This window comes from Ahaetulla prasina, chromosome 8, assembly GCF_028640845.1.
Source record: "Ahaetulla prasina isolate Xishuangbanna chromosome 8, ASM2864084v1, whole genome shotgun sequence".
Taxonomy (NCBI): Eukaryota; Metazoa; Chordata; class Lepidosauria; order Squamata; family Colubridae; genus Ahaetulla; species Ahaetulla prasina.
Genome location: NC_080546.1, coordinates 72,795,145 through 72,819,703, shown reverse-complemented (window position 1 = coordinate 72,819,703; position 24,559 = coordinate 72,795,145). Strand labels below are relative to the sequence as shown.

General features: G+C 38.9%; 1 protein-coding gene across 8 annotated transcripts in view; it reads left to right on the top strand.

The window, feature by feature from the left end:
• MARCHF1 (membrane associated ring-CH-type finger 1) overlaps positions 1–24,559 on the top strand; it is a 160,207-nt gene that overhangs the window by 37,922 nt on the left and 97,726 nt on the right. For 4 of the 8 annotated variants that reach the window (XM_058192344.1, XM_058192340.1, XM_058192338.1 and 1 more), the window contains one exon: positions 2,524–2,663. The exons of 2 other annotated variants lie outside the window; for them this stretch is intronic. In XM_058192344.1, coding sequence (XP_058048327.1) covers positions 2,562–2,663 — 102 coding nt within the window. In that variant the 5' untranslated portion in view covers positions 2,524–2,561. Of the gene's footprint in view, positions 1–61; positions 165–2,523; positions 2,664–24,559 lie in introns of all 8 variants that reach the window. 2 more of the 8 variants (XM_058192339.1, XM_058192336.1) reach the window with 1 other exon arrangement.

Genomic DNA, 24,559 nt, shown 5'->3' with positions numbered 1-24,559 from the left:
TCTATGCTGTTGTTATAATATAAAATTATATACATATTTTTTTTCTACATTTTTCTCTAAGAAATTCAGAACTAAACCCAGGACAAGAGATGGGTAACTTGGTACTATCCAGAAATATTGGATCACAACTCACAACATCTCTTGGCTACAGGGGTTCTGACTAGGTATGATGAGGAGCCAAAATCCCAAATGTTGCTATTTTGTGTAGGTTTTCTTCAGTTTTATCTCCATTATCACCTGACTTTTTCTTCAGCATAAGAAATATTTAATATCTTTAAATGAATTACAATTTGGACTTTTCAAGCAAAAAAATTTCTAGAAATTATAAAACCTCCAGTTAAATTCAGTTCTAAATCATTCATTTATTAATTAGTCTTTGAGTTCAGAAACTGTTCAGTAATGCTATCCTGCATGGTATTCACATAACTGCTACATAGAACAAGGATCAAAGCAATAATCTTCTGTTAATATAAATATAGTGGGAATTAATGACAGACAGGATCGAAAAGTGAAGTGTGTTTTCAGGGAGTTATTATATTTTGACGTGCACTATAATTTTATAAACATCTAGGCAATGAATTAGAGATGTGACTATAGTTCAGGGGCTTTTCCAAAGACAGCATTTGTTCATAATTTAAAAAATAGCTGTCCTAGTCTTCACAGACCACAAAGGAGGACCCGATGCCATCTATGAAAGGAAGGGATACTCTTACTCCCCAAAGAAGAAATAAAATAGCATTTAGTGATTGCTTATTGGAAGGCAGCAAGCTGACCTGCCAAGGGGTACATTTTTCCCAGCTGTGTATGTATTGTATAGTTGTGCATTTTTTGAATATGCCCTTATTTCTATGGAAGTTTTAAGAACCACAGGCTACAACAGAATCATTGTCATATAATTCCATTTTATTAAAAAAAATATTGGGTAGATTTTACATTTTCTATTTGAAATACAATTAGAACTTTGTCTGGCAAATATCGTTTATCTACATTTATCTGAGCTGCTGGAAAAGATTATAGAGCTTGATGAAACAGCTGCTTTTTCTTCATGACACTTTTTGACAGTGCCATTTTGACAGCTTACCATAAACTCAGACCCACCAGGTAGAACAGAACAGAAAATCAAACTCCACAGGAAACTATAACTATCTTTATTGAGATCAGCTACAATAACAGAATCTTCTGATTATGCTGTACCTCCTCCTCCTTACAGTTCATTAGGAATTAGGAAATCATATGACTGGCTTCTGAATATTACCTCACAGTTCTGGACTTTAAAAGTACTTCAATCTCTTTTGCCTAGGCAATGGAGCATACATATAATTATCAAAGTCATCTTCTTTACGCTCTATAGGATTTTAGCAGTAAATCTCAGACCCCCAAACTATATGGCTTGAACTCAGCAAAATCTTTATCAGCCACATGAGAAAATAGGCTATATAATTTCCTTTGTTGAAAATGAAAATAAAGTCATATCAAAATGGTTGCCCTCTTATCATGAGGTTGTAGTTACTTATTATTTACAACAAGTGCTATTGTTTCATGGCTTTGAAACTGATCAGCTGTTAATACAATTGGCTGTCAAATTATCTCGTACAGGTCATGATGTTTTGTTTCCAAGCATACACAACAGTGGTGGGTTTCAATTTTTTTACTACAGGTTCTGTGAGTGTGGCTTGGTGGGCATGGCAGGAGAAGGATACTGCAAAATCCCCATTTCCTCCCAATCAGCTGGGACTCAGGAGGCAGAGAATAGATGGGGGTGGGGCCAGTCAGAGGTGGTATTTACCGGTTCTCCAAGCTACTCAACATTTCTGCTACCGGTTCTCCAGAACTGGTCAGAACCTGCTGAAACCCACCTCTGATACACAAGAATGTATATCTGAAGCTATATAATTTATAATATAAATATATAAAAAATACGTTATAATGTAAAAACAGGCCATACAGAGATGTTATACATATTTGAAACAAATAGACAGTAATCTTAGATTCAGATTCAGTTAACTGGAAGTAAGTTTTTTTTCTTTCTGAAAAAATATATATAAAATTATGCTTTCAAATAAGATAATGTGACTATAACAAAATTTATTTCTAGCAAATGTAGATTAGATTTTACTAAGTGGTTTTCCTTACTTAGACTGGTGGCACAATTTAATCTGACATTTTCAATCAGCGGAAAGCTTATATTTAAATATAAGTGCATTATCGCAATGTTGCATGCACAGTTTTTTGCCTGAGTATTTTGTCCCCTGGGTGTATTTCAACTACCTTTAAAATAATTTCACTTTATAAATAAGTAGCTTCCATTTTTTGAACTCTAGAAATTTGAAGGAGGCTGCTGTATCATGTATTGGGGGATTCGTTTCTGAACTGAACTGCTTATGACTGATATGAATTCTTCTCTTTCTTGAAAACAGCTAATTTATTTGTGCACAGTTCAAATATATGTAATTGCATGCCGAGACACATATGTGCAAGAAACTAAAGATACCATTGTTTCAGGGATTTGTAAATTATTTTCAGAATTTCAGAATTTGAAAAGGGATAAGTGGAAGGAGAAAATGTTGGGCTGGTGCCAAGCGATAGCTCGTAATCCTCACAGATTCCCAAACAGCACAAGAACCCCCGAAGTCACAGGTGATGCTTCACATATCTCTGCCTTGGTGAGTGGAAGTTCTATTTCATGATGATGGCTTGTACAGAAAAACCCTAAATTGAAAATTCCTAGTGCCATCCCCTCTGTTCAAGCAATACAGCTTGTACAGTATCTGAATCTACTTTTACTTTATATTCTCCTTTGTGTTTTGTTCTGAATGCACTACAGCGGGTTACATGTTCACATTTCTAACGTTGCTATTTTTGTTCATTTATTTTTGGTTTGCTTGTCTTTTTATGTGATGGTTGTTAAAGTAATTGGGTGTGTGTGTGTTTTGCCATGTGCTTTCTTAAGTTTGTAAGTTTATATTTCCTCCTTTTGTCCCTTTCAGAATATTGACAACATATATAGCTTTCTGTATATCTTTACAAGTCTTTTGTAAAGATATACAGAAAGCTATATATGTTGTACAAGTCTTTTGTGCGTGATGTGAGTAGGAGGGTTTTATTTAAAGGTATTGTTTTGCTTGATTGTAAAGTTAGTTGTGATATGAACAAGAAAATTGAATTTTACAAATAACTTGCATTTTTCACATTTCCTGCATGGTGTGAAGAGATTGAGAAAATAACAATACCTGTAAGTTAAATTACATTCCCTCTGAGTGTGGGGCCAGCACAGCTATTTGTTGAAAGAATATTGTTTTGAAATGTAATACTACACTCATAGAATAGATGTCAAAATAAAAATGATTAAAATCTATTTAGCTTGAAGATTTTTAATTTTTTTTCTTTTTGTTATTTTGCAATCTAATTTACTTGATGGATACTTCGAATCTCGTAGTCATTTGTATGTAACAGAGAAAGATAGTAGTCTTTCAGTTCCATTTTAATATTTCTATGCAAGGTTTATTAGAATTTTCAGTACTGGGAATGGAACTAAGTATCCTTGTAGCATTATTATAAATTGCCAGAATTTCTGTATTTATATCCCAACCTTAAAAGAAAGACTTTTATGTAAATTTATACTATCATGTCTTGAAATTCTAAATTTCATGTATGATTTGTCTTTTAATTTTCAAAAAAGATACTGTCTCCTAATGTTTTGTCAATGAAAATCAAGAATCTACCATAACAAAATGTTGATGTTTCATTTTTGATTATGATGATTATTTCGCTTACCTAGTTGCAACAGCTTATTTAAATGGATTTAAAACGAACTATTTAATCACCAGAACATTTTTCCTCCAAAAGTATTTAAACTAAGCTAATGGAAGGATGAGGAATGCTAAGAATCTCTTATTCTGTTGTTATTATCCATTTAATTGGATCTATTGGCTTAATTAGGATTTTGAAGAAAACTTAGAAGTATTTCTTGAAGTTGTGTCCTAACTGTAATACTATACTATAATGTATTATACTACTACTTAACTATTTTAAAATAAATTTTTGAATCCTTATACATAATCATGTAATTTGATTACTTTTCTTTAAAATAAAGTACATTTCTATTATTTTAAGCTACATAGTAGGCTGATTATTTTGTAATATTTTAAAATATGGAGTATGCTTGAGGTGTATATCATTTAAACATATTGGCTACTTACTTACCATTTAGTAAGTTTAGATCAAAAATATTACCAAATTCTTTTGGTAAGAATTCTTACCAAAATTGTGATGTTAAAATGATGGAGAACTGCTGCTTCAATATTATGTCAGCTTCATACTTCATTTTTTTTACCTTCGGAAATGTTTAACATTTTTAGTGTTTTACATGAGGCTGACATATTAAGTCATGCATTACTAAAGAGCTGTCAAGAAGAAACATTTGGAACACAAAAAAGGAAATAAAAGAACAGTCCTTCAGTTATGAAACATGGACCTGAAATGAAAAGAGAAGTGAATAATTGTTTAAAATCAGGTTTTTCAGCTAAGATGAGATATAATATAGGGAATGGAAGAAAACAAGGCAAGCTTTTTAAATGTATTCTAAATTCTTCTACTTGTGAGAATTTTTTTTTTAAATTTCACCAGAAAATTTAGCCGCAAACATTTTGAATGATAGTTGGTCAGTCTACTTTTTTCAGAAGTTGAAAAGTGATTTTCATTCTCCCTTCAGACAATTCAGTTAAAGCTGGGGGATAGATGATTATGCAAATGTGTATTCTTGCTTCTAGTATCCTGAATACTGTAGAAAAAAATAAGGGAAAATGTATGAAAAGCGGAAGTTATATCTCTAGTTAGTTTTTTACATGTTTTATCTCCCATCTTTTTTTTTTTTACCTTTAAGCAATGTATTCCTTATATTATCACTTTCCATTTTTTTTTCATTTTTCAGGCTTTTTGAAATACTAATTATGAAAAGAGATGCAAAAGAAAATAAGCTAACCCCCATGTGTGTTCTGCTTTTGAATTATAAAAGCTGAACACACATGTGGACATGGAAGGCTGTAAAAATACGATACATTGTTATGTTTGTCTTGTTTTTCATTGTTTTTCTGTTTTTAAAGGTGAAAAATGCTTAAGCAAAACTATTTAAAAAAAGAAAAAAAATAAGCTAAGCCCCACTGTAGCCATGTAGTAACTAAAATGGTGAAAGATGTTTGAAGCAAAAAATATGGAGAAAAAAGATATCTTCCTTCATTTCCTCTTCTTTGTTACTTCTTACTTTATCTTGAGATAATTTCAAATATAGCAGGGGTCTCCAATCTTGGCAACTTTAAGACTTGTGGATTTCAACTCCCAGAGTTCCTCAGCAAAGCTGGCTGAGGAATTCTGGGAGATGAAGTCCATAAGTCTTAAAGTTGCTAAGATTGGAGGCCCCTGAAATATAGTGTAGAAAAAGTCTGTATAAACATCACTGTTATCTTCTATAGTGGTAGAAATTTTATCCAATCTCCACTCTTCCCTTTCTGGGGAAAGTTGTTGGGAAGGTGGTTTAGTTATAACTCTAAAAGGTACTGGTGGATATGTATTATCTAACCAGGGGTCTGCAAACTTGGCTCTTTTAAGACTTGTGGACTTCAGTTCCCAGAGTTGAAGTCCACAAGTCTTAAAAGAGCCAAGTTTGCAGACCCCTGATCTAGACCTTTCAGGTTTCAGATTGGACATAGAATTGAGTTGGCATTACTTATACCTTTCAACCTCTGGTAGCACTTGTTTCTACTTGATCTCTCAACAACTTTTAATATTTTGATCAGGAATTTTTCTGGTCAGTTGACAGGTATAATGTTCTTGGGTTTCCCTCTTTCTCTGTGGATACTAAGCTTGCAGGAATAGCTAACACCCTAGAAGATAGGCTGAAGATCTGATCTTGACAGGCTTGAACCTTGGGCGCTATCTAACAAAATGAAATTCAATGTAGAGAAAAGTAGTCTTACACTTAGGCAAGAAAAACCAAAAGTACACATATAGACTGGGTGAAACCAGGTTTAATTAGCAGTAACTGTGAGAGGGATCTTGGAGTCTTAGTGGACTACCAGTTAAATATGAGACAGCATATTTACAGACAGCATAAAACCCAATCAAGATCAAGTGTGATACTAATACCACTGTATAATGCCTTAGTAAGACCACACCTAGAGTACTGCATCCAGTTTTGGTCACCACACTATAAAAAAGATGTTGAGACTCTAGAAAAAGTGCAGAGGAGAGCAACCAGGATGATCAGGGGGCTGGAGACTAAAACATGAAGAATGGTTACAGAAACTGGGCATGGCTAGTCTAGTGAAGAGAAGGACCAGGGGAGATATGATAACAGTTTGCCAATATTTGAGGGGCTGTCACAGAGAGGAATGGTTCAAGCTATTTTCCAAGGCACCTTAAATTGTGGCAGCGTCATCATTGTAGGCTTTCATGAAGAGATTGGACTGCCTTTTGTCAATATGGTGTAAGTTCTCCTGCTTGGATGGAGGGTTGGACTAGATGACCTACAAGGTCCCTTCCAACTCTGTTAATCTAGCCTAGTCTAATCTGTGGTCAGGTCCATCTGTGTTGGCAGACTCTGCAAACAACAATGACAAAAGTAGCAATAACACATGCAAACTAGTGAAGAAGTAAAGAACCCACTGAACACTGAAAACAGTAGTAGAACATTATTTCAGTGGGCTCTTGAAAGAACATTGCCAAGAATTTTCTATATGGAGAGGGCATCTACTAATAACCAAGGGGGTGGCCATCTGACTGAGCTCTGCCCCCCCCCCTTCCTAATATGAGATGGGAAGAAGAAAGAGCAACAATCCTAGAAAACCAATCTGGACAAACTCAAAGAATGTAAGTATCCACAGGTGTGTCAGGCACATCTGATAATCATGAACCTTCAGACCATCATAATAAACTTCTATGTTCCTAATAGAAAAGGCTGCTTCATAATTCAAATGCTTTGCACCTTCCTATTTCTTATTTCTATTATAGTGTCAAACCAATTTTACACTCAATGACTAAGCTGTTTATCATATATGAACTGTAGAGCTCATAGCTCTAAAATTTTATATTCCTAAAAGTAAGCATGAGGATGAAGGAGATTAGTAGATCTTTAGATCTTTCCCAATTATTTTGTTTTATGGAATAATTATGAAAGACAAGCATAGCACTTACCTAAAAAGATGGGTTTTTTTCCTGAATAACTGGCATCAAAAAGGGAGAATTGGGTAATTCTTCTATTTGTTCCATACACAGCATGTTTCTAGAATCTGAATTATAAGAACTGTATTATGATGAGTGTTAGGTTCTGGAAGTAACGAGGCTGGAGACCAGGGTAGTGACAACAGCTCTTTAATATATGGTGAACCCAGCAACAGGCTGGGGGAAAACCTCTCCTTTTATACAGTTCTGCTGGAGCTCCAATCAGCAACGTGCTGATTTCCCGCTCAAATATTTAAAGGTACATACAAGAATACATAACACTCCTCCCTCCCAGAAAACACTTTGCCTCTATTTACATATTTATTTACATGTTATTTTTCGGCGTAGTCACATAAATAACCTGGGCGTCTCCTAGTTCTTTCAGACCTCGCGGTTCAGTCCTGGGTGGTGTTTTGAGCTGGTCGGAGGGTCTGTTTTCTCCTCCAGCTCTTTCTCTAGGCCATCGGGCCCTGGATTATTGCAGACTCTTTTTCTTGGCCATCCGGCCTGGATTACTTTGTAATTTTCCTGCTGTTTCCCTCGGGAACCTGATGGCGTCGCTGGACCTGGGACCTCAGCTAAGTCTTGCGCCTCCCGGGTCATGGTCAGCTGTGGGTTCAAATAAGGAGGGTCATAATTTGTTTCCTGTGGTTAGTTTGTTCAGTTATTCGTTTCCTTATCTGATCTATGTGGCGCCTCCATACTCGGTTGTCTTGTAATTCACCAAGTATGACTTTGGGCGGTTGCTTTTATTATTTGCCCTGCGAGCCAACTTGGGCCGTCCCCATAGTTCGGGCCCACACTCGGTCGCCTATGCCCATTTCCTTGTTTTGTCTATTTCCCCTTGTAACCCTCTGGTGTGTAATGGGGACTCAAGCGGTCAAGTGGGCACGGGTTTCCGTCCCATCAATAATTCGGCTGGGCTTCTGCCTGTAGCAGTGCTTGGGGTTCTGTGCTGAGCGGCCAGAAAGAAGTCTATCTTTGTTTGCCAGTCACCTGGCTTGAGCCTGGACAATGCCTCCTTAGCGCTCCGGACGGAGCGCTCTGCAAGGCCATTCGGCGCAGGGTGGAAAGGCGCAGAGAGGGCATGTCGGATGCCCTCCTCTGCCAAGTATTCTTCAAACTGGGCTGCCGTGGTGCGGCCCGTTGTCGGACACCAGAGTGTCAGGCAACCCGTGGGTTGCGAATAGGTGGCGCAGGGCTGCGATTACTGCCTCGGCCGTAGTGGATTTCATGAGTATGATCTCCAACCATTTAGAATGCGTCGACAACCACTAGGAAAGTTTGGCCATGGAAAGGGCCAGCAAAATCAATGTGGATTCTTGACCAGGGCCCTTGGGGTTTTCCCATTCCTGACTGGGGCCGTTGGGGTAGGGGTCTGGACTCTTGGCAAGCCTGGCATTTCCCTACCCTCTCAGCAATCTCTGAGTCCATGAGTGGCCACCACACATAGCTTCTCGCTAGCCCTTCATCCTTACGATCCCTGGGTGACCCTCGTGGAGGAGGTCCAGTACCTTTCCCTTAATTTATCGGGATTACCACACGATCACCCCATAACAGGCACCCCTTGAGCCGAGAGCTCATCCGTTTTTAACAAATTCCTTAACGTTAGCCCGGCGGGCCACCCTCTTGTACCCAACCGAGTACAGTCCTTAACATAATGTCGGTATGATGCCGAGCCACTTCCTTAGATGTGACTGGGCCAGAGTCCAAAGAGTCAATAAGCAGGATGGGCGTCCCGGTGGGGTCTTGATGGCCCCTGGTAGTGGGCATCTGCTTAGCGTCTGCATGCCCCACTTCTTTTCCTGGTCGATGCTGCAGCTTATGCGAATAAGCGGCTAAGAAAATAGTCCATCGGGTCAAGCGTGGCGAAAGTGCCACAGGCGTTGGCGATCGCCAGCCAGTATCCCTAGTAGCGGTCTGTGGTCAGTCACGATTTCAAAATCCGCCCAAAAACATATTCGTGAATTTTTCACCCTGACACAATGGCTAGTGCTTCTTTATCTAATTGGCTGTAGTTCCTCTCTGGGGAGGACATCGTTCTAGAGTAAAAGCTATAGGGGCTTCTGTGCCGTTTGAAGTCTATGGCTGAGTACAGCCCCACCCCGTAAGGGAGGCATCGCAAACCAGCACTAGGGCAAAGTGTTATGATATTGGATGAGCAGGCTATCACTTGAGAGCAGGTTTTTACTGCTTCAAAGCCCTATTTTCCGACTTTCCCCAAGACCAAACAGTATTTTTCCTAAAAGCCTATGCAGCGGTTCCATAGCAGTCGCTTTGTTTTTAAAAAGACCGCGTAAAATTCACTAGCCCCAGGAATGCCTGTAGCTCTGCTTTGTTTTTGGGCGCTGGAGCCTTCTAATTGCCTTGACCTTGCTCTCAGTGGGGTGAATTCCTTTCTTGTCTATCCGGTAGCCCAAGAATTGCGGATTCGACCCTATCTGGCATTTGTTTACCTTGACTTTTAATCCGGCTGTCCGGAAAATGCCCAGAACCTTTCTCAAACGCTCCCCAATTCCTCTCGTTTTCCCTGAAATCAGGACATCATCAGTAGGAACTACCCTGGGAGCCCTTGCAGAAGTCGTTCCATTAGGTTTTGGAACAGCCCTGGTGCCACACTCACCCCAAATTGCAATCGGGTGCACTTGAAGGCCCCCTGTGCGTCTGTCGTTTGGGCTTGGCTGTCTGCGTCACTGGCAGTTGTTGGTAGGCTTGGGCCAAGTCTAACTTTGCAAAGACTTGCCCTTGCCCCAAAGAGTGCAATAAGTGTTGCACCACAGGAACCGGGTAAGCGCTTTTCTGTAAGGCTTTGTTAAGCGTCGCCTTGTAGTCAGCGCAAATTCTAATTGACCCGTCTGGTTTTATTGGGGTGGCGATTGGCGTCTCCCACTTTGCGTGATCGACTGGCACCAAAATCCCCTGATTTATGAGCTTATCTAGCTCCTTGTCAATTTTGGTTTTAGGGCAAAGGACTCTCCTCGCCTTAAGCCTAATGGGAGCTACCTGGGGGTCTAAGTTGAAGGAAATAGGGGTCCCCTTGTACTTGCCCAGGCAGTCCTTGAAGACATCTTGAACTCGTTAAAGAGAATGTCTTTCAGGTTACAGTCACTTCTGTAGATGCCAGTCACTCCCATGCCCAGGGCACGAAACCAGTCTAGTCCCAACAGACTGGGCACGGTCCCTTCGTCGAACGTGATGGGCAGGGTCTTCTTGTGTGGTCCGTGCTCGACTCGGACGGAGGTGGTCCCTCGAACAGGGATGCGATTCCCTGGTAGTCGTGGACTCGTAGCCGTTGTGCTTGCAGGTGGCGCTTGCAGACGGCAGTGACTTCGCCAAAGTGTCCCAGGACATGATGGTGATCGCTGATCCCGTGTCTACTTCGAGCCGGCACCGTACTCCCTCTATTTTTGGTTTGGTGAAGATCTTCTTCTCCACTTTGGTCGGCGGCCTATGACCACAGTCGTTTGGTTTGAATCCGCGCCTTTTTGTTTGAGCCAATCGCGGGTCGCCTTGCCGATTCCGCTCTGATTGGCCGATTTGAATTTTCGGCGGGAAGGTTGGGCGCTCGACAAACTTGAGCTAGGTGCCCTTTTCTTCCCGCACCGCCGACATGTCGCGTCCTTAAACTTGCAGCGTTGGCGCTGGTGTTGACCACCGCAGCTTCCGCATTCGTCTCGGTCCCTTTGTCGCGTTTCTCGGTTCGGCAGACCCTTCCTCATCTTCACCGTCGGATTCGGTCTGAACCTCCTCCTGGTGCACTGGAGTCGGCTTCGCTCGCCTTTGGTGGGAGGCTTTTGCAGTGTCTCCGCGCTTGGGTGGACATTTCATGTGCTCTGGCTTCGTCCAGGCGTTGGCCAGCGTTAGGTTGCTCTTTGCTAGCAGCGTCGCCGCCAAACGGATGTCTCTGACCCCTCGGATGAGTTGCTCGAGGAGCACCTCGTCTGGGTCGCGTATCCGCAGTCCTTGGGCGCTTTCCTTAGGGCGGCCATGTAGTCACCGATGGATTCGCCTCCATCTGCCTTCGCTCTCCAATTCAAACCGCGCCTGCGTATTTGGAATGCGTTGGTGCAGTGGTTTTTTAGTAAGGTCTGTAGAGTTGGCCACGACACCGATTGTAACGGCGTTGGCTCTGCCAGGGCTTCCGCGATATCAATGACCTCCGGACCACAGTGGCTTAAGAAGAAAAATAGTAGATCACAAAAGAAACCAGCATGGATGCATAAAGAACTATCTGACAAATTGAAAGACAAAAAGGACAAATATAAAAATGGAAGAGGGGCAAATAACTAAGGCAGAATATCAGCAAATAGCCGAGCCTGTAAAGATGAAGTGAGGAAAGCTAAGGCTCACAATGAACAAAGGCTAGCGACAAAAGTAAAAATAATAAAAAGCTTCTTCCAACATGTTAAAAACAAGAAAAAAGTCAAGGAAACAGTTGGCCCATTGCTGGGAGAAAGTGGCAAGAAGATGACAAGCAACAGGGAGAAAGCAGATCTACTTAACTCATTTTTTGCACCTGTCTTTACACAAAAGGAAAAACAATCCAACCTATCAAAAACAGCACTACAAAAAACAGATTAGAAACACAAGTTAAAATAGGGAAGAAAATGGTAAGTGAACACCTGTCTACCCTAGACGAGTTCAAATCACCAGGACCGGATGGATTACACCCCAAGGTTCTGAAGGAACTGGCAGTCGTGATCTCAGAACCACTGAACTATATCTTTCAAAGATCCTGGAGCACAGGGGAGCTGCCAGAGGACTGGAAAAGAGCTGATGTAGTTCCCATCTTCAAAAAAGGAAAAAAAAACAGATCCAGGAAACTACAGACCTATCAGTCTGACCTCAATACCGGGGAAGATTCTGGAAAAGATAATCAAGCAACGAATCACCGAACACCTAGAAGCAAACAAAGTAATAACCAAAAGCCAACATGGGTTTGTCAAAACAGATCATGCCAGACTAATCTTATCGCATTCTTTGACAAAATGACAAAATTAGTAGACCAGAGGAATGCTGTTGACATAATTTACTTGGACTTCAGTAAAGCATTTGATAAAGTAGACCATAACCTACTACTAGATAAAGTAGAAAAATGTGGGTTAGACAGCACCACCACCAGATGGATTAACTGGCTGACCAACCGCACTCAACGTGTAGTCCTCAACGGAACTACATCACATGGAGGAAGTATGCAGTGGAGTACCCCAAGGCTCTGTTTTAGGCCCAGTACTCTTCAACATCTTCATCAATGACTTGGACGAGGGATAGATGGGGAACTCATCAAATTTGCAGATGACACCAAGCTGGCAGGAATAGCTAACACCCTAGAAGATAGGCTCAAGTTACAGAAACTGGGCATGGCTAGTCTAGTGAAGAGAAGGACCAGGGGAGATACGATAACAGTTTGCCAATATTTGAGGGGCTGTCACAGAGAGGAATGGTTCAAGCTATTTTCCAAGGCACCTTAAATTGTGGCAGCGTCATCATTGTAGGCTTTCATGAAGAGATTGGACTGCCTTTTGTCAATATGGTGTAAGTTCTCCTGCTTGGATGGAGGGTTGGACTAGATGACCTACAAGGTCCATTCCAACTCTGTTAATCTAGCCTAGTCTAATCTGTGGTCAGGTCCATCTGTGTTGGCAGACTCTGCAAACAACACTGACAAAAGTAGCAATAACACATGCAAACTAGTGAAGAAGTAAAGAACCCACTGAACACTGAAAACAGTAGTAGAACATTATTTCAGTGGGCTCTTGAAAGAACATTGCCAAGAATTTTCTATATGGAGAGGGCATCTACTAATAACCAAGGGGGTGGCCATCTGACTGAGCTCTGCCTCCCCCCCCTTCCTAATATGAGATGGGAAGAAGAAAGAGCAACAATCCTAGAAAACCAATCTGGACAAACTCAAAGAATGTAAGTATCCACAGGTGTGTCAGGCACATCTGATAATCATGAACCTTCAGACCATCATAATAAACTTCTATGTTCCTAATAGAAAAGGCTGCTTCATAATTCAAATGCTTTGCACCTTCCTATTTCTTATTTCTATTATAGTGTCAAACCAATTTTACACTCAATGACTAAGCTGTTTATCATATATGAACTGTAGAGCTCATAGCTCTAAAATTTTATATTCCTAAAAGTAAGCATGAGGATGAAGGAGATTAGTAAATCTTTAGATCTTTCCCAATTATTTTGTTTTATGGAATAATTATGAAAGACAAGCATAGCACTTACCTAAAAAGATGGGTTTTTTTCCTGAATAACTGGCATCAAAAAGGGAGAATTGGGTAATTCTTCTATTTGTTCCATACACAGCATGTTTCTAGAATCTGAATTATAAGAACTGTATTATGATGAGGAAGGCCAAATTTTGTGGGTTTTTATAAAACAGGTTGTTCCCAAATCAGCCTTTATTATTTCATGAAGTCACAGAACAATCTTAATTGATTTGACACTTGAATTGCTTGATCTAAACTGGCAATTGTATTTTCACACTTCCATATTACATGTTAGATTTTTTTACTTATAAAATATAAAACAAATTTTGATGCTTTTTTTATCATCCAAGCTCCATTTAAATATCAGTTAGATCCTCACAAAATCTGATTACATGGCAAAAATTCAGAAAATTTAAAAAGGGTTGAATCTTTTTTCACAGAACAGAATTTTCTCATCTAACATAATTGAGAATCAGAGGTGGTATTCAGCAGGTGGTAGCGGAAATTTTGAGTAGTTCGGAGAACTGGTAAATACCACCTCTGGCTGGCCCCACCTCCATCTATTCTCTGCCTCCCGAGTCCCAGCTGATTGGGAGGAAATTGGGATTTTACAGTAATTTGAACCTGGAGTGCGGTGGGAATGGAGATTTTACAGTATCCCTTCCCTGCCATGCCCACCATGCCACGCCCATCAAGCCACACCCACAGAACTGGTAGTAAAAAAAATTGAATCCCACCACCCTTGAGAACTCATTGTTCAGAAAGAATGGCAAGTTGGTCAGAAAGTGAGCGAACTAGGACATTTTTAGTACAGGAAAAATACTTTCCTTGTAGAATTATAGGTTAGTTAAATTAGATCAAAAAAAATCTGAGTGTAAATTTTTGCACTAGACTGAAGTAAATCCTGAATTAGTTTTCAATCACTGTATTCTGCAGATCTTTTGTAATGGTCTGAGGATAAGAATCAAGTGTCACCTATAACTGACTTAAAGTAATCACCCTCCAGTTTTATTTAATTTTTTAAAAAGTGCTTAATCACCTCAAACTATCCGTATTGACTCTGCATGAGCACTGGCTTTTCTTCTAGTGGTATAGTTACACAAAACGACTAAATATAGACCGTATTTAGGTCAACTGCTCATTTCTAAGAAAGAGGTTAGCCTCCATCTGCCTCCATACCCATATTCTCAGCTAAACTTGGTCAACTCACTCCTTTTTAATGTAGATTATTTACTGGACAAAATAATCTTCCTTTTAATGAATACACTACTTGTATTTCTAAACTGTTCCATAACAACGTTGATCGGCAATGATGCACAAGTTTCAGAAAAGCTGGAAGATTTTTTTCCACACCAAATTGTAAGACTGATTATTCTGCAAGGCTGAAAATTTTTTCCCTTCCAAATCAGTCTAGGCAGAGCTGTGTAAATATTTAAAGAAACTAGAATAACATAGTATACAGACCAATGAAGATGGGGCTAGAGACAGGGAATCATATATAGTCCCAATCTTATCAAACAGCTCTTTCCCAATAATTGACAGAATAATCAGATAATCTGAGGACTTTTGAAGATTGATGTCTTCTCATGCCTAATGGTACTATTAATAATTTAATGGTGTTTTTTTTTACAAATAATACATTTGTATTTTAATGTGTGTTTTGATTTTTATTGTTGCAAATTGCCAGGAATCTTTTTTTTAATTTATTCATTTTATCCTCTAACATCTTTCCACGCTTGTTTCTTACCAGTTTTATCTTGTAATATTTGTCTGTAGTTCAATTATCTTCAAAACTCTTTTGCCCTTTTCCCACAAAAGAAAAATACTGTATCTTCAGTCTGTCCATTCAAAGGCATTTTGGGATTTATTTATTTTATTTATTTATTATTCATATTTGTATACCGCCCTATCTCCCGAAGGACTCAGGGCGGTTCACAGGCAAATAAAACATTTATATACACATTAAAATAACCATTAAAAATATATTTTTTAATATAATGTAATGTATAATATAATGGGATAATGTTTTTTACTTAATCCCATGTCCATTCTTTATTTCTGCATTCACCTAATTATCTTGTTATCTTGAGATGGAGTAACTGATTTACACTAAACTAATCTCATCTCCAACACTACATAATAATATTTCAAATATTTTATATCATTTGTAAAGTGAAGATTCTGCAAGTCAGTTTACAAACTATTTATCTGAAGCAATAAAATATAAAAGCAATTAACTTTCAACTCCTTTCTTGTCATGTGTTTTGTCTTCTTTTCACAATGAACTACTGCTCTGCTTTTAGGCTGTTGTTCCTTCATTGCATGTTGCCCTTATTTACACTTTTCCAGTAAGTCTATCCCTTGGTACTATGCAAGAAAGAAGCTGCTATATCTCCAACAAATAAACGACATTAAAGGGCAGCAACTACACTGAAGTATATAACAATAATACTCTCTGAAAATGATGCTCATTGGTGGGTCTTGGTCTACTAGCTTACAAGTCTACAGTGATGATTTTGTCATCAGAAGAAGAAAGGTAGTGTCATAACCATTCTTCATGGAAGAAGGTGGGGAGGGAATTTGAAGTTGTCGCATTTAGTTCTTTTTCCTATGCGTCCTAAGTATCCTATTTCCTGCCTGGTCCTCTTTGTATAACCTTTAACCTGATTTATAACTGTTGCCTGGCGCCAGGAATGCCTGGAGAATTCTCACACCTTGGGAAATGAAGGGGGAGGGGGGAACGAGTGGATTACAAGATGACCCAGAGAAGCTCTTCTTACCTGTTTCTCAGAGAGGCTGGTACAATTCATCTTCACAGGATTGGCTGGAATCCACATTGGAAGGTGGTTTTTCCCCCCCTAATTTCCTTTATCCTGAACTGCATGCCCTGAGGGACCCCAGAGCCTGCTTTGAGTTTTGACTTGCTTTCATTCCTTTCAATAAAAGGTTCCTTTTGAAATAAAAAGTTCTCAAGAGTTCGTACTTTCTTAGAAGGGGGGTGGGAGAAGCTGATCCTTACAGATAGCCTGTACTTAAACATATTCTGAAATACAGTTTCTCTTTGCCTTTAAAACTAATTCAGTTTCCATCATTTTTTTTATTTTTATTTTATTTTATTTTGTCACAAAATTATATATAAGCACATACAATGAAAGGAAACAATAGGACAGGAACTGTAGGCACTTTTGTGCACTTATGCACACCCCTTACAATCTCATTAACATCTTCAGCCTAATTTCTACTGAATACTAAGCATGTTTCTTCTTCAGAACTGTTAAGTGTAATTTAGAGAGACAATCTCACAGATATTTTCTTGGTACCAGAGGAGAATAATTTTGTAGTTATTGATTCTCCTTAGTTTTGATATTCTGCTATAAAGTGTGTAGGTCTCTCCCCCCCTTTTCTTCTTCCATGTCTTTCCAAAAGCTTAGAAGTAATTGTTAGCATCTGCTTCCACTGATTTTTACATTTTTACTCCTTGCTTTTTACCCTGTTACCCCTCAAGTCCTAGGCATTATGTTAGAACTTGACTTTTATTACTCATTTAGCAGAGATGAAAGAAAGCTGAATGTAAATTGCTACCTGAGAACAAAGGGTACCTGCTAACAGCCTTTGGGCAAAATGAACAATGTAATGCTTTCTGTCACTTCTTTTTAATTATTTGGGGATTTGGGGAAAAGTTAGATAAAAATTTCTGAGAACAAAGTAAAAAAAACATTTAAGGAAGACTTTGAATTCATAGGTCATTTAAAATATTTAAATACATGATTTATCTTTAAAGACTTAATAAACAGAAGGGGACAGGGCTTTGTGAAAAACTGCTAGTCAAGTATTTATAATCTGCAGGAGACACCTTTTGAGTCTATTGCTAGTTACAGAAGATTGTCTATCATGAAAAAGTTAAATGATGCTCCCAAATTGTATAATATATGCAGAAACATATCTGCATGCATACACATGGATAGCATTTGTAAGAACTAGTGAAAAAGGAGACAAAGTTCTAGAGTGTATGCAAATTAATAAAATTTACTAAATAAAGGCTAAATAAAACATTATTAAATAAAGGCTTTTCTCAGGTCAACCTTTGAATCATTTTTATAGTTTATATGTGTATAATTATTTCTTAAAACATATATGATAGTGTTTCACCAGGAATGGCACTTGTCCAACCTCATTTTTGCTGAAAGTTAAGCAGGGAGGGTAATTACTTGATCTTGTTTATTTATTGGTTTAATTTTTTATGCCATCCATCTTACTGATACGAGGACTCTAGGCAGCTTACGATATAATAAAAAGTATAAAAGACAATACAAGGCATTTAAAATTAGGAAGTTGAATAGAAAAGCTAAAAACCAAGATGATGGGTTATGTGAAATGGAAACTATTAGAGAAAGGCATGGCTCAGGTTAGTTTGGATAACTGAAAAGGTTTCCCACAAGGTAACTGTAAACCATTTATTAACAGTTGTAAAAATATTGTATGGTTTTATGTGGTCATTAAGAAATTAACAGCACTTTTATAAAATTAGATTCATATTTTAAAGATTTTTATATAAGTTAACATACACACACGCACACACATCGTTTCCCGAAAAGAAGACAAAACCCCTGATAATAAGCCCAATCTGGCTTTTGAGCACATGTGCTAAAATAAGCCCCCCTGAAAATAAGTCCTTCCCGAAAATATTTAAACGAATGTGCAGCCAGTCCTCACCATTTCCTCTGGTTTCCTCCACATGCCCCCAAAATAATAAGACCTCCCCAAAAATAAGGCCAAGCGCTTATTTCAGGATTCAAAAAATATAAGATGGAAACATGGTGTACAAACATGTGTGTGTGTGTGTGTGTGTGTATGTGTAGATCTTTGGTTATTCGTGCTCCTAGAAGCACGAAGCTGTAAACACCAGCCTGAAGATGACGAATGAGACTTTGTCGAAACGTCACCAAGACACTTCCAATTTTACATGGGAGAAAACCTGAATAACCAAAGACCTACATACAAATACCCGCGAAAACCGCAGAATATATATATATATATCCGTGTTTCCCCAAAAGTAAGACCCTGTCTCATATTTTTTTGATTATATATATAATTCAAGGTGACAAACATACAAAATACTCCTTACTACTCCTATTTTGCGACAACAACAACCCTATGAAGTAGGTTGTGTTGAGAGAGTGATTGGCCCAGCTAGGAGCAACTAGAATTCATAGTTCCCTGGTTTCACTGCCAGCATCTTAACTACTAAGCCATGCTGGCTTTATCAGATAGTAATTCTAGTAATAACTATAGAGATAATTGAATTTTAGATAATAATCAGAAAGGCACAATTTATTTCTAGCTTTTATTTTTCAGGAGAAAGCACTTAATAATTATACTGATCGGAATGAACTTTTATATATATCCATATAAAATAGGTTTAATAAAGCATCCTATTTGGGCCTTTACTAGGAATGAAAATATTCTCACTCATCTCATTGCATAATACTGTTTCTTCTAACATTCATTATGAGTTTTTTATGTTTTCAGCCAATAACATAATGTTGACTGCATTGAAAAATACATGTTTATTTATATTTCTATTCCCAACTATATACATATAAAGCCATCATAGGCATTCTTTATATATTTCTTCCTAAACACAGGAAACTATCAAGTGGATATACTACATTCTTGTTTTGTTTTCTGCTTAGTATTGAACAATTGCAAAGCATTCCATTGATTCTACTTTATACCACTCCTACCACATTCAGTAATTAATATTCATCAAAAATATCCCATATTTTAAACCTTTTTATTTTATTATGTTTTCTACAAATCAGCAAAAATAAAACTCTCCCTTCCCACATTCATGCATATCTCAATTATACATTGAGCACCAGAAACATGCTCAACATGAAGCCATGGTGAAATTACCATATTTGTCACCCCTTCTATCATTTCAATCACATTTCTACCAAACGTTTCCCAAGTACAATTAATAAACTAATAAACATATCACTACGTTTCCCATACAGATCTATTGCTTTCCTTCATTTAGTTTCATCCTAAATGCTAAATTATTCATGCTTTTGTAATCTCTCCCTTAAGCTGTTGTAATATGATCTACATAAGGCTGTTCCCGAAGATCCTTCAGAAACTTCAACTGGTGCACAATGCTGCTGGGTGGATAGTAAATGGTACCAGATACACAACACATGTAACACCACTATTGCATGTACTGCATTGGTTACCCCTTTGTTTCCATGTGCAAAGGTGCTGATGGTTACTTTTAAAGCTGTAAATGGCTGGGGACCAGAGGTATTTGAAGGATCACCTTTCTCCAAGAGTCTCTACCCATCCAACTAGATTGAGCAGAATGGGCACCCTGAAGATCCCATCAGCAAAACAGTTTTGGCTATTGGGACTAAAAGATAAGCTTTTTCTGAAGTGGTCTTTGTTCTATGGAACATCTCCCTTTGGAGATTAGAAACCCTGCCCCCCTTAACCCTGTTAGCCTTTCATAAGGACCTAAATGCCTGGAGGACCTAAATGCCTGGCTAAGATCCTGTGCTTAGGTGGCTCTGTTGCTAACTGGACAAAAATCTTGGCTGCTATGTATAATTAATTTGGATGTTTCTGTTATTTTTTTAAAAAAATGTTTTAGTATTTTAATTATATATTTTTTAATTGAAAGCCTACCCAGTGTCATCGATTGAGATGGGTGGCTATAGAAATCAATTAGATAGATAGGTAAGTAGGTAGACAGATAGATACAGGGGTGGGCTTCAAAAATCTCAGCAATGGGTTCACTGCCCTGTTGCTGGGTGGGTGTGGCCATGATGGGCGTGGCCTAGTTGGCCTCCTGCACCGCGGTGGGGGGGGGTTGCCCTCTCCAGGCTCTGGAGGCTTTCCTGGAGCCTCCGGGAAGCGAAAACTGTCACACCCAGCCTTCCAGCCCGGTTCTGGCCTTCCAGAACTTCCGGGAGACCTGTTTTTCACCCTCCCAGAGCCTCTGTGCGAGCCTCCATGTGATCCCTGTACTTACCTGGCATCCAAAATGGGTTGCATGGAGACTTTTGCGAGGGGCGGGGTGGGAGGGACTAGCCAGGTGTGCAATTTGGGGTTTGCCAAACCTGACAGAATCCTATCTAGAGGATCACCCAAACTGGTGGGAAACCCCAGCAGCCCAACCCTGGATAGATAGAGAGATGGATGATAGATAGATTCTTTCATTATTTTGTTTTCATTTTATTTATTAATTGGACATGCTTAGCTGTTTTCACCTTCATTCAAAACATTTGTTTTGAGTCTGAATTTTCTCATTCTGTGGTTCTCAATTGTGTCTGTAGATTGGGTAAAACATATAAACAAAGAAGTAAAGATGCTGCATATGTCACTCCAGTCAAAGTCCTGACTCTTTCTACATGTATTGATGTCACATGCACATGCAACATGGCAAGGCTTCGATCACGTTTCTTCAACCAGAATCTTGATCTTTTCTTGCATGCTCTGTAGAGACTGCTGTTCTTACTTGCTTCTTCTTTTTTTTTTTTTTAATCTTCAAGATAATATTTTTTATTTATTTATTTATATTCGTCAAGCCTGTATTTTATGACAGATACAAGGGTAAACATAATTACTTGCTTCTTTTGACTACATTCTTTGCAATCTTTTCTCTTTGCATACAATGTATTCCTTTGATCCATTTTAAGAAGCGGTCTTTATTACACATACATTTTTTTCCTCATTCACAACCTCTTTAAACCTCATCATTTTTCTATAGCTCCTGTCTTGTATTTTCCATTGGCAAAACACTTCTCTGAGAAGCTTCTCTGCTTTCATATCCTCTTTTTTTAAAAAACTGGGGGAGTAAATTTGCAGACTGATGAAGAGGGTAGTAAGTGTTACATAGACTTTGCCCCTATGTAAATTAATTCATTGGAAAGCAAAGGTACTGGTTGGAATTTTTGCATCGTCATCTTTTCTTAATATATCCAAATAATGAGATTTGTTTCCCTGGGTGTTCATTTCATTTCATTTCATTTCATTTATTCAAATTTGTATACCGCCCTATCTCCCGAAGGACTCAGGGCGGTTCACAGGCACATAAAACATTTATATACAATTAAAATAACTATTAAAAAACTTATTCTAATGCCAAATATTAAAAATATAAATATAAATCTTAAAACCAAATTTAAACCCCTGTAAATTTAAAAATCTATAAATTTAAAATCTAAAATCTAAATTTAAAATCTAAGCCAGTCCTGCACAAATGAATAAATGCGTCTTGAGCTCGCGACGGAAGGTTCGGAGGTCCGGAAGTTGACGGAGTCCTGGGGGGAGTTCGTTCAGGGTGGGAGCCCCACAGAAGGCCCTTCCTGGGCGTCGCCAGGCGACACTGTCTAGCTAATGACACCTGAGGAGTCCCTCTCTGTGAGGCGCACAGGTCGGTGAGAGGTATTCGGTAGCAGTAGGTGGTCCCGTAGATAACCCGGCCCTATGCCATGGGCGCTTTAAAGGTAGTTACCAACACCTTGAAGCGCACCGGAGAAACCACAGGTAGCCAGTGCAGTCTCGCAGGATAGGTGTCATCACAGAGCCACGAGGGGCTCCCTCTATAACCAACGCCGCATTCTGAACTAACTGCAGCCTCGGATGCCCTTCAAGGGAGCCCATGTGAGAGCATTGCAGTAATCCAGGCGAGACGTCACGAGGGCGTGAGTGACCGTGCATAGGGCATCCCGGTCTAGAAAGGGGCGCAACTGGCGCACCAGGCGAACCTGGTAAAAAGCTCTCCTGGAGACGGCCGTCAAATGATCTTCAAAAGACCATTTCAGATCATTTGTTAAGTTTTGACACATCCACTTTCCAGTAATCTATTTTAAAAAGGATGTTTTCATACAGAACTTGAACTATTTCTTCCCACAGTTGTCTTTTTTATACTATATCCTTTCCTATCCTCTTCATTCTGACATTACTGCACTCAGAACTTCTCATTATTCTTCACTCATTTCTCTCAATGTTTCATGTCAAACAAATCATTTATAGTTTTCAATTCATTCATATATTCATAGATTTATTTGTCAAACATGTACAAGATAGCTATAAACATAAACAGAGGAAGTTAGTACAAATAAATGAGGACAGTAGGACAGGGATGGTTCACTTATGTATGCCCCCTTTATGGACCTCTTAGGAATGGGATGAGATCCACCATAGACAGTTTGAGGTTGAAGCTATGAGGATTTGAGGCTGCAACAACAGAGTTGGGTAGAGCATTCCAAGCGTTGACCACTCTGTTGCTGAAGTCGTAATAGATTAAACATAAAGTAGATTTATGTTTAAGCCACATATTGAATAACAATAACAGAGTAGGGAGGGACCTTCGAGGTCTTCTAGTTCAACCCACTGCTCATCCCCCTCTTACCAGGGGTCCCAACCTGTGGGCTACAATCCACTATCGGCCATGGCCTATTTGCAACCAGGCCATGTGAGTTGGTGGGTTGGTGCGCATGCAGCCCCACTTGCACAAGCAGTGGGGGTGTACATCCACTGCTCATACCAGTGAAGTTGTAACTGCACCTGCCCCTTGCAGAAAAGCATCCCCTTTTCCCCCTTCTCCCTGATGCAAGGTTGCCAACCTGGAAAGGTTAGGGAACACTGCTCTCTACCATTTTAGACAAATGGTTGTCTAAACCATTGAAACAAACAGAACTTTTGAATAAGCCACGATGGCACAGTGGTTAGAATGCAGTACTGCAGTCTACTTCTGCTGCCTGCCGGCTGCCTGCAATTTAGCAGTTCAAATCTCACCAGGCTCAAGGTTGACTCAGCCTTCCATCCTTCTGAGGTGGGTAAAATGAGGACCCAGATTGTTGGGGGCAATATGTTGTCTCTGTAAATTACATAGACAAGTCTGTAAAGCACTGTAAAGCAGTATATAAATAAATGCTATTGCTATTGTTGTTAGTTGCGAAGTCGTTTCTGGCCTATCGCAACCCCATGGACAACTTTCCTCCAGGCCTTCCTGTCCTCCACCATCCGACAGAGACCATTTAAGCTCATGCCAACTGCTTCAGTGACTCCATCAGCCACCTCATTCTCTGCTGTCCCCTTCTTCTTTTGCCCTCAATTGTTCCCAGCATTAGGCTCTTCTCCAGTAAGTCCTTCCTTCCATGAAAACCCCATGTACAGTACCAAAAGGCTATTGCTATATGCTAAATAGTCAATACTAATTCCATAAAAATGGGAGTGCTTAGTTCAGATGGGTATTCCTCAGAAGAGAACAAGAGAAAAACTAACCCTTACTGTTCAAATATTACTGGAATTATATAAGGTACATATTTATTCAATTATTCACTCAGTTACATCTTACGTATAAGAGATTATTAATTGATATTTTGATTTACATTCAAAAATCTTGCTATCAGTTTTATTGATATGTGTGTCTTTTATACTGAAAGTGGAGTTCTGCCTATAATATGTAATTTGCACTTCATATCTGTTGATCTTCTTGACTATAGTTTCTTTATTATTTCTGCTTTATTATTTCCAGTGCTTTATAATCTTCTTTGTTCCTATGTGATATTTCTTGATCGGGTGTTCTTTGGTCTTCAGCTACTTCTATTTCATCTTTTCTAACTTGTCTGCATATTATCTTAACATGCTGATCTTATTTTCCAGTCTGATCTTCCATATTGAAAGTGCACTGCTTGGTTTTTTTTGTCGATTTTGCATCCCAGGTATTGAGTTATAACTGCAGCCATGCTGTATATTAGCTGTTTCTTGCAATGAACTAATGCTTATATTTGATATTACAATATTGGCATTTGATGTATTTCGATATCAAATTGTTGTGTCTAAAGTGTTTCTAATAACAGAATTTATTCCCTTTATTATTAATATAAGAACTTATTGTTCATGGTCCAATTGAAATTGGCTAGATCATACTACTTGCTCTTTTCATATTACGTGTTTTTAAGTGTGTCTAACTGGCTTATGGCTTTTGCCTCATTGAAATTCACAAAACCTGGAGGTTAAAGAACTATCTTTGACTTGATATTTTTGTGGACAAAAAAATATCAAGAAAAATTATATGCTCATAGCTTCAGATCTGATAAGTATAACTGTGG